The 10,266-nt window shown below is 40.8% G+C and overlaps 1 protein-coding gene across 1 annotated transcript; it reads left to right on the top strand.

Annotated features, from left to right (window-relative positions):
* Positions 1 to 4,690: 4,690 nt before the first annotated feature.
* SLC10A4 (solute carrier family 10 member 4) lies at positions 4,691 to 10,153 on the top strand. Its single transcript, XM_059924107.1, has 3 exons — positions 4,691 to 5,344; positions 6,107 to 6,317; positions 9,272 to 10,153. The coding sequence occupies exons 1-3, from the start codon at positions 4,749 to 4,751 to the stop codon at positions 9,782 to 9,784; spliced, it is 1,320 nt and encodes a 439-aa protein (XP_059780090.1). The 5' UTR covers positions 4,691 to 4,748; the 3' UTR covers positions 9,785 to 10,153.
* Positions 10,154 to 10,266: the final 113 nt, after the last annotated feature.

Here is a 10,266-nt window from a genome sequence, read left to right as displayed (position 1 = left end):
GACTTTTTTTGAAGTTTCATATTTTATGTTTACTTAAATACTAGTGAGGTAAAATTTTTCCTATTTAATAAATAGAATGTAATTTGTCTATTGTAAATTGTATCTTTTGCCTATTTTTCTCTATCAACCTATGGCCTATGGATTGATTACATGATTTGCCCTTTGATACTTGTGGAATGTATTTTTCCTCTAGATTTTAAGCTTTAAAAAATAACATTTACATTTTTCTGATTATAAAATATATTTACAGAGGAATTTGGAAAACACAGTAAAACACAAAGAAGAAAATAAAAATCACTTTTAATACTACCACTCAGATATAATATACACTGGAGAAATTCCCTCTAAGTTTACATATATTTAATGTACTCACTAGAATATAAGTGTATGTTAATATGTGTTTATAGCTTTTTAAATTGCTTTATCACTTAAGATTATGTCAACAGGGAATTCCTCCCTTGTCATTAAATATTCCTCAAAATGGGTCTTGGACCCTCTGAGAAAAGTCATGAACTCACATTTCAGGAAAAAAATGTACATATATAGAGAAGTTGATACATTATTTCAGGAGGGTCACATATTCACCCTGGACCAGATTAGGAACTCTGGTTGTAAACACGATTCTTAGCATCTGCATAGCAGTCTTTTGTATTAGTACATTTGTATTTATTTATTTATTTTTATTGAAGTATAGTTGATTTACAATGTTTCAGGTGTACAGCAAAGTGATTCAGTTATATCTATATCTATATATCCATATATCTTCTTTTTCACATTCTTTTCCATTATAGGTTATTTCAAGATATTGAATACAGTTCCCTGTGCTATACAATAGGTCCTTGTTGTTTATCTATTTTATATATATTAGTGTATACCTGTTAATCCCAAATTCCTAATTTATCCCTCCTCCTCCACCCATTTCCCCCTTCAGCAACCATAAGTTTGTTTTCTATGTCTGTGACTCTATTTCTGTTTTGTAAATAAATTCATTTGTATCATTTTTTAAGATTCCACATATAAGTGATATCATATAATATTTGTCTTTTTCCGTCTGACTTACTTCACTTAGTATGATAACTTCTAGGCCTATCCATGTTGCTTAGGCCTATCCAAATGACATTATTTCATTCTTTTTAATGGCAGAGTAATATTCCATTGTATATATGTACCACATCTTCTTTATCCATTCATCTGTCGATGGACATTTAGGTTGCTTCCATGTCTTGGCTATTGTAAATAGTGCTGCAGAGAACACTGGAGTACATGTATCTTTTTGAATTAGAGTTTTCATCTTTTCCAGATATATGCCCAGGAATGGGATTGCTGGATCATATGGTAACTTTATTTAAGGTTATTCCTATTTAACTACATCGTATTCGGTTTAGGAGGACAGACTTTGGGATCCAAAAACTTGGGTTCAAAGCCTAGCTCTATCCCTACTAGGGGGTGACTTGGTAAATTTCTTTTTCTCTCTCCTTTTTTTTTTTTTTTTTTTTTGACTTGGCAAATTTCTAACCTCATTAAGCCTGTTATGAAGATTGAATGAGATGATCCATGATTAAAAGCTTAGTAGATTGTCTGTATGTAAGCATTCAATGTAGCTCTCGTTTTTTTTTAAATTCCCTGATTGTTTTCTTGGATAAACACCTAGAAATAGAATTGCTGGATCAAAGGAGATGCACATTTTTAGGACTACTGTCATCTACATCAAGTTTTCTTCTAGAAAGTATACACCAATAGCAGGATGAGAGGGTATGCAGTTGATAGTATCCTTGCCACCATAACATAATATAATTTATGTCAGTTTTTTCCGACAGTGGAAAAATGGCATCTATAGGGTTGGCCAAAAAGTTCGTTCGGGGTTTTCTATAACATGGAAAACCTGAACAAACTTTTTGGCCAATCCAATAGTTGCTTCAGTTTAATTTCTTTGGTCTTTCCTTTTTGTGATCTTGTGTGTCTATTCATATCATTTGCCTTTTTCCCTATTGTATTGCTTGTTCTTGTTAATTTGTAAAACTGTTTTATAAATTAATGATATTAGCTCTTGGTTTTACATATGTTGCCAATATTTTTCTCATTTTATAATTTGCTTTTAGTTTTTTAAATGCTCTTCTGACTACACCAAAGGTAAAAATTCTTATATAGCCATATCTACTGAGCTTCCCATTATGATTTCTTCTGTTACTTTTTTGCTTGGGAAGATTTTCCCTATCCAAAGATGAGATAAATACTAGCTAATATTTTTCTCCAACATTTTGTTCCATTATTATTATTATTATTATAATAATTATTTCTTTAATTCATCTGGAATTAATTTTGGTGTATGCTGTGCAAGAAGGCTCTAAATTTATTTTCCCCCAAATGGCATATTTTCCATCTATGTTGTCATCTCTCCCTTCTATGTATTTTCTCCCTTCTGGGTGGGCCAGACTCTCCTTGGTGGCAGCAAGAGTAAAGGTAAGGCAATTGAGAAAGCAAAGTGACCCATGCCAGCTTGCCAAAATCACCTCATCTGGAGAACTAACTCTATTTTCTAATCCTGGGCTTTTCTCCTGAACAGTGAAGGAGATCAGAAGGAAGAGGGGAGGCAAGAACATCTGCTTTATTTACAACAATCACACCAGGTGTGCAGGCCCCAAGAAGTCCTCAAGGCTGCAGGTTGAGCATGATCCTGCTGATTTACAACCCAACACTTTCTGATTTTTGCTCTTCACCCACTGCACAAATCGCCTCCCGTATCCCTCCCCAAACCCCAAGAGGAGCTAGTTGGATGAGTTTGCCTCCCTCTAACTATAGCTTACTTAATTTGATTGTGGGTTTTAATATCATTAACACAAGGAGGGGGAAAATTGGAGTGGTGTCTGCAGAGTTGGGCTTCAGCTCATGCTCTGCCATTTGTGTTCTTGGCTTATCTCATCCTGTGGTTCAAAGAATGTAAAGGTTCTGCAGTCCTCCTCCTTATCTTGTCTGTCTGTCCACATGTCTCCCCTGGATATAGTCACTTAACCGAAGTATTTGGGTAGCATGTTTCTTTGTTTATCTGCACATAAGCCTAAATGAAATCTTGGAATATTTTTGGTCACATCCCACTTCCTTCAAAGCTCTACAGATATTACTGCATTGTTTTCTTGGGTTTATTGTTTTGGGGAAGTATGAGGGTATATTATTTTCTTTAATGCTTGCAGAAGCACTGCCCTCATGGAATGTATGGTCTGATGGAGAAGAAAGAAATTATTCATTTGTTATTGAGTGCAGTATTCTGTGAATTTAATCATATTTTTCATATTCTCTGTCATTTTCCTGAGATTTGGGGAGGAGAAAATATAAACACACGAGCTCAGTCCACCACTGGGAAATGGAAGTCACCCAGTCTCCTCTGGTGTCAGAAAACAGGGTAGGGACAAGTTTCCACGAGGAAGAATTCACTCTAGGATCTTGGCTCCACACAGACTAACCATGGGCTAAGACTTCACCCTAGAAATTCCCACTGTTGGCTTTCACAGATCAACTGGCTATCACTTTATGGTCACAGCCTTCTCCAATGGCTCTGCCTCCTTGGTATGAAGAGAAGTCCCTTTCCTTTGTAGATGCATCTAGAGACTCCCATAAAGTTGTTGAGTCAACATTTCCAAGAACTCTGCATTTGATTCGTTTGGGGATAAAGCTGTCTGAAGCAGGGAATCTCACAACTTTATTTCTCTTCAGTCCTTTAATCCTAAGGCCAGGGCTATACTCAAAACACTTCATAAATCTGTGGCCACTGAAGTAGCCTCTCCCCATCTGCCAATAACTTCCCAAATACACATTTTTCACGGAGACTGTACTTAGCAGAGCTCTTCAATGCACGCTTTAATACCATATCGCGGCGCACACTGAGCCAGCTGCTTCTGGGTTTGGCTGATGAGGCTGAGATTTCCCTGTGCCTCGGATTCCTGGTGTGGAAAAATCGAGCTAACAGCATCTCTCCCACGGCTCTGCTGTGAGAAAATCAAATGAAATAATGCACACACACATGCACAAGACCTGGCTCAAACCCCACCAATATTTTTATTACTTTCTACTTTAAGTTGGAACACAAAAATCTTATTTAAAAATTGTTTGTAAGTTAAAACCAGATATTGTGTCTGAGAGCAGAGAGCAGATAGGAGCAGAGAGCAGCTCCTATTAAGTCAGGCACCCCTCGGGATGCTAGCGGTTGCAGGCTCTTTGAACAGTGTGCATGATGTACGTGCGTCCATAGACAAACTCCTCTCTCTCTCTCTCTCTCTCTCTGTACGTCTGGCTCTCCAGATTTCATTATCAAAGAGGCACAGCCCATCAGAGAACTTGGTCAGCAGCCAGGCACGGTTTTTTCTTCTTCTTGTCCTTTGTCAGGTCTTTGTTCCGCCCCTGGCTACACTCTAACAGAACCACTTACTGGTGATTAAAAGGAGGGGACTCGGCGGCGGGGGCGGCGCCTGCGGGCGCGGGGGCCCAGCGATTGGGTTCACCCTCGGGGGCTGCGCTTTCTTAAGTGCCAGCCAGCGGCCTTCGGCCGACCCCCAGCCGAGCACCGACCCGTTGCCCCGGACGTCAGACGCGCGCAGTCCGGCCTTGCCACCGAGTCCCGTTTGGCGGCTGCGGACGGGCGGACAGACAGACGGACGGCGGTGGCGACCAGAGGCGCAGAGTCGCGCGCGGCGGGAGGGCAGAGAAATCCGCAGGGCGGTAAGGAGCCAGACCCGCAGCCTCCCGCCGACAGCGCCATGGACGGCACCGGCAACGCCACCCTGCTCTTCGACCCGTCCTCGCTGCAGCCGGACAACTACACCTTGTCGCCCAACGCCAGCAGCCTGAGCCCCGGCCCAGACGCCCCCCTGGCGCCCGCCTCCAGCGCCGGCCCCAGCCCCGGGCTCAGTGTCGCGCCGGGGCCCGGCGTCAGTTTCAGCCCCGGCCCCACTCCGACCCTGACGCCGACGGCCGGCTGCTTCGCGGGTGGCGCCGCCGGCCCGAGCCCTACCTCGTTCGCTCACCCCGAGGCCGCCCACGAGCCCCCGTTCTGGGACACGCCGCTGAACCACGGGCTGAACGTGCTTGTGGGCGCCGCCCTGTGCATCACCATGCTGGGCCTGGGCTGCACGGTGGACGTGAACCACTTCGGGGCGCACGTCCGTCGGCCGGTGGGCGCGCTGCTGGCCGCGCTCTGCCAGTTCGGCTTCTTGCCGCTGCTGGCCTTCCTGTTGGCGCTCACCTTCTCCTTGGACGGGTCGGCCGCCATGGCGGTGCTCCTATGTGGCTGCTGTCCCGGCGGGAATCTCTCCAACCTTATGTCCCTGCTGGTTGACGGCGACATGAACCTCAGGTACGGAGCTGCTGTCCGGTAGGCATCTTTCTTCTCCCAGTGAACCGCGTGTACAGCCATGCGTTCAAGACCAAGGAGGGAGGAAGGAGAGGCGCGGAAGAGGGGAGAAGAAACTGGAGATGATGGGGACGCCCGGGCTTTGGAAGTCCAGGCAAACATGAAGAGGTTGGGTTGGAGGGGAGACGATCTAGACAGGGACAGAGGTGCTCTGAGGGTCTTGTGGTCTCATCCACAGCTCCCTCCCCACCCTCCCTCAGTGTTGGGCTGTCAGTGCAGGTTTGCAGGCCCCGGAAGACAAAGGTAACTGGGAAGTCTGAAGCCAGGACTCACGGGAAATGTAAAAGCAAAATAGGACTATTGGCTCCAATCAAGAAAGTAATCTCATATATAAGACAATATAATTGAGGTTAATCCAACAAGTAGTATTCAGTAGCTTTACCATGCCTTACAGGGTGCTTTGGAGGATTAAAGAGAAAACAAAAATGTTCCTTGCCCTCACAGTCATCCAGACTGTAACCAGCTCAATAGGCTGTATAAAGCAGAGGGCAGCAGTCCTGAGATTTTTCTTCTCCTGCCTGGAGTTCATGTTTCAGCTGGGCTTAGCCATGCTGCTCTCCTGGTGCTCCCCTGGGATGAAGCAGGTTCTTCCCTGACTTCAAGCTGGGGGACTTGCAGGCTCCCCCGTTTTCTTCTACCCAATGTTCAAGCAAGGCTCCTTGGCTCAAAGCCCATTCCGACTTCTGTCCATTCCCTTTTCTGCAGCATCATCATGACCATCTCTTCCACGCTCCTGGCCCTGGTCTTGATGCCACTGTGCCTGTGGATCTACAGCCGGCCTTGGATCAACACTCCTCTGGTGCAGTTACTGCCCATAGGCACAGTGATCCTGACTCTCTGCAGCACTCTCATCCCTATTGGTTTGGGCGTCTTCATTCGCTACAGATACAACCGGGTGGCTGACTACATTGTGAAGGTAAGGTCACTCTTCCCTTTGCATACTTTACACACGTAGAGAATCCTTGGTCTCTGACCCACGGCTGAAACAGCGAAAAGTTTGGGAAAGAGAAGTAAGGAAGAAAAGGACTGGGTAGCCCTTGCATGGATAAACTTAAAAAAAAAAAAAGAAAAGTTTATGCCACAAATATAACTTCCGTTCCATCTTTTGGAACTTCAAAAATAATAGCTTTAATTAAGACACTGGGTTAATTTAAAACAGCATAAGAGAACTATCAGTATTCATAGGAGGAAACAGATCATGGGGGGTAAAGATGACAGTGCAATTAAATGGCAATATGTTTTCCACTAAGAAGTCATGTATTACTAAAAATCAAAGCAGGTGAAATAAAATTAATAGGATTTGTGCAGTACTTTTGAAATGCATTACAGTACTCTACTTTTTAAAAGTGGAACTCTAATTCTGAGAAACTCTGTAGAAGTTTCCTTTAAAATGTTTCATTAATTTTCTAAAAGTAAGTTTACACTAATAAGACAAAAAGTAATTTAAAAATTACATCGTAAAAAAATTACATCGTAGAATATAATAGAATACACAAAACATTGGCTTTAAGGCACAAAATAAAATCAGGTCCTGGGTAAATAATGCAGAATATATTCACATTACTAAATTTGTGTTTCTTTTTCCTTACCCATTGCAATATTTCATATGGTTTCTAAAGGTAGTAGAAGAGTGGGATTTCTATTATTTTGTGCAATATTTCCAAAATTGCTTTATTTTAAAAAAATTGATGCTTTTGGTAGCAGTAGAGATTTTGTAATAGTTGATTGGAGAAAAAATTTAAATATTTCTAAATTAAACTTTCTTTGAAAACTCAAAACTAGTAGTAAATAAGAGTAAATCATGAACAGGATTCTCATTTTAGGAAGTTAATCAAATAAAATACATAACGAATTAGTCTAATTAGTATAAAATGTACATGCAAATTCCTTCAGACAATGAAGAGAAAAAGGATCACTCTAATGTTTCAATTATGTAGAGTTAAGAAGACAATCTTTTGTGTTTTACTTATATTATACCAAAGTAATCTGATTATACGGAGGGGCTAACTTTTATTAATATGAAAAATAGAGGGCTCTTTTCAGTACATATATCCAGCCTTGAGTAAAAAAATTATGCTCTATTGTAAGCATATATATACTCTGAATGTAATAAATATATATGTACATGTAAATATACATATTTGTTATATGTTATACATAATACATCTATAGATCATCTTGAGATCATTAAGAACTTACTAAGCTTGATCATTAAGGTAATACTATTAATGTGATGGCATTTACTATAAAACCTTGGGAATTCTAAGAGAAAGTCAAATAACCTATTTCCATGCTAAAAACAGGTAAACATATTTAAACAGCAGACAATTCAATAAGATAGTGTAACTTTGAGTTTAAGCTGAACGTATTCCATTGCCAGCACACTCATTAAGATCCACTTCATAATATTTTTATACTTTTGCAAACACTTTAAAATGAGCATTCAGTGTCAGTGCTCACCCAAATGATTTTAAATTGTTCAAAGGAAATGTTAGAGCCAATATTTTCACAACGAAGAATCAGATTTCCTCTCAAAACGATTGATGTAGACACACTTTGAAACTTAATATAAGTTTTGATTTATAAAAGTTTGGTTTCTGCTAATTGTACATTTGTAACATGAGTATCTTATATAATAATTACTTCAGCACCATTTAGGGTAGACTTTTTGACCAGCCCAGATAAATTTTGAATAATCTTTTAAAGAATATAAAGTATATGCCAATCCCATAGACTCCAAAGGGGTATCCTCCCAGATATCTAGGGAACCAGAAACAACACTTAAACTGTTCTGGATCTGTAGTCTCCCTCACAGACACCCACCCAATCCCCTCCCCCATTAAAAAAAAAAAGCTACCGATCTGAAGGAGAACTAGGAGAAGAATTTTTAGGTTTCCACCTTACTATTTACAAGCCTGTCTTATTTGCATGAGTGAAATGTACCAGTCGGACATCAAGATGACACACTGTTTTATACAGTCAATTGTTTTTACCTAAAATCCTTCTATTGTATATAATAATTCCTAAGCGTCATTAGAGACTTACATGTGGGAGTATTCTCATGAACAGGTGAAAAAGCAGGGAGTTGCAGGATTACAAAGAATTCCTCACATCTTATGTTTACATTTTTTTCTTTTCTCTTACCTAATCTAAGAGTTGGTAACTGTTTGGGTATTGCTAACAATTCTCTGAGCTATAAAGTGTTTTGAAGGTTAAAAATATCAGACACTCAGTTTCATAAATCAATAGCCTTTTATGTCCTGTGTAAAACCAGAACTAATTTCTTATGGAAAACACTGGGTCCTGTTCAGGGAAAGCAGTGCCCATCTGTCCACTCTATTCATCAGACCATACCTGGTGTCTTGGGCTCAGTTCTAACTGCTCTGTTTTTAAGAGGCACATTCACAAATTAAACGAATGCTCAGAACAGTCAGGACTCCAAAACAGAGTTATGGAATGGAGGCTGAAAGCCTGGGACAGTCTGCCCCCAGAGAAGAGTAGCCTTCCCCTCATAACTGGTTTTTAAACTTTTGGAGGCTGTTTTGCAGGAGGAGCAGTCTGTCTGGTCTGTGCTGCTCCTGAGGGCCTATCCAAGACAATGGCTAGCAGTTATAGAAGGCAAATTGTCACTAGACATAAAGACAGGTTGCCAAACAGAGCTGTCTGACGTGGCCTGGATGCCTCCTGAAGAGGTGATCTACCCATCTTCAGAAATACTCTGTCAAAGACTTTTAATGGCGAAGATCTCCATTCTGTGTGGGAGGTCAGACTAGATGACTCTCCTCTTCCAAGAGCCCAGGATCCCCTTGCCTGAATCCCTCTTCAACTATCTTATTTTTGATGGCTTGTTTATCCATGTTCTTTTACTAGGTTTCCCTGTGGTCTCTGCTAATGACGCTGGTGGTCCTTTTCATAATGACCTGCACTATGTTAGGACCCAAACTGCTGGCAAGTATTCCTGCAGCTGTTTATGTGGTAGCGATTTTTATGCCTTTGGCAGGCTACGCCTCAGGCTATGGCTTAGCTACTCTCTTCCATCTTCCACCCAACTGCAAGAGGACTGTGTGCCTGGAAACAGGGAGCCAGAACGTGCAGCTCTGTACCGCCATTCTAAAACTGGCCTTTCCACCGCAAAACATAGGAAGTATGTACATGTTTCCCTTGCTTTATGCCCTTTTCCAGTCTGCAGAAGCAGGGATTTTTGTTTTAATATATAAAATGTATGGGAGTGGAATATTGTACAAGCAAGATCCTCTAGATGAGGATGAAGATACAGATATTTCTTATAAGAAACTAAAAGAAGAGGAAATGGCAGACACTTCCTATGGCACAGTGAAAGCAGATAATTTAATTATGATGGAAACCACTCAGACTTCACTCTAAATATGGAGATACACAGGAGAGTTTATCTTGCTGAAATATTACTTCATGTTTATGGTCTGTGGTAGTGTCTATGGTTTACATAAAGAACAACAATTGGTTCACATTATTATACATGTAACAATTTTGATCTGCCCACCATAAGGTTGCGTTGGTATATTAACCAAGCGTTTTCATAAATTACAAATCAATGTCGTAATATAACTTGCACCTGGGACTGCTAGGGTGCCGCCTGAACAAATGTGCTTTTTGGTTTTTCACCGTTACCGATTTCTATGATTGTTTCAAATATGTTAACTCTTAGAAAACAGGGTCTTGGAAATGTAGAATTTTGATGCACTATCTTATATGAGTAAAAACACGCTATATTTGTAAAGCATAATTGAGTTTAATGTAATTGTTGTTTAAAAAAAAAAAGTGTGCTTGCTCAGCTTATAAATACTTGACATTGTTAAAATTTGACCTGTATTCAGAAAAATCCCCAA

This window comes from Balaenoptera ricei, chromosome 5, assembly GCF_028023285.1.
Source record: "Balaenoptera ricei isolate mBalRic1 chromosome 5, mBalRic1.hap2, whole genome shotgun sequence".
Classification (NCBI taxonomy): domain Eukaryota; kingdom Metazoa; phylum Chordata; class Mammalia; order Artiodactyla; family Balaenopteridae; genus Balaenoptera; species Balaenoptera ricei.
The sequence above is the reverse complement of the archived record's forward strand: the minus strand, read 5'-3'. Positions and strand labels throughout refer to the sequence as shown.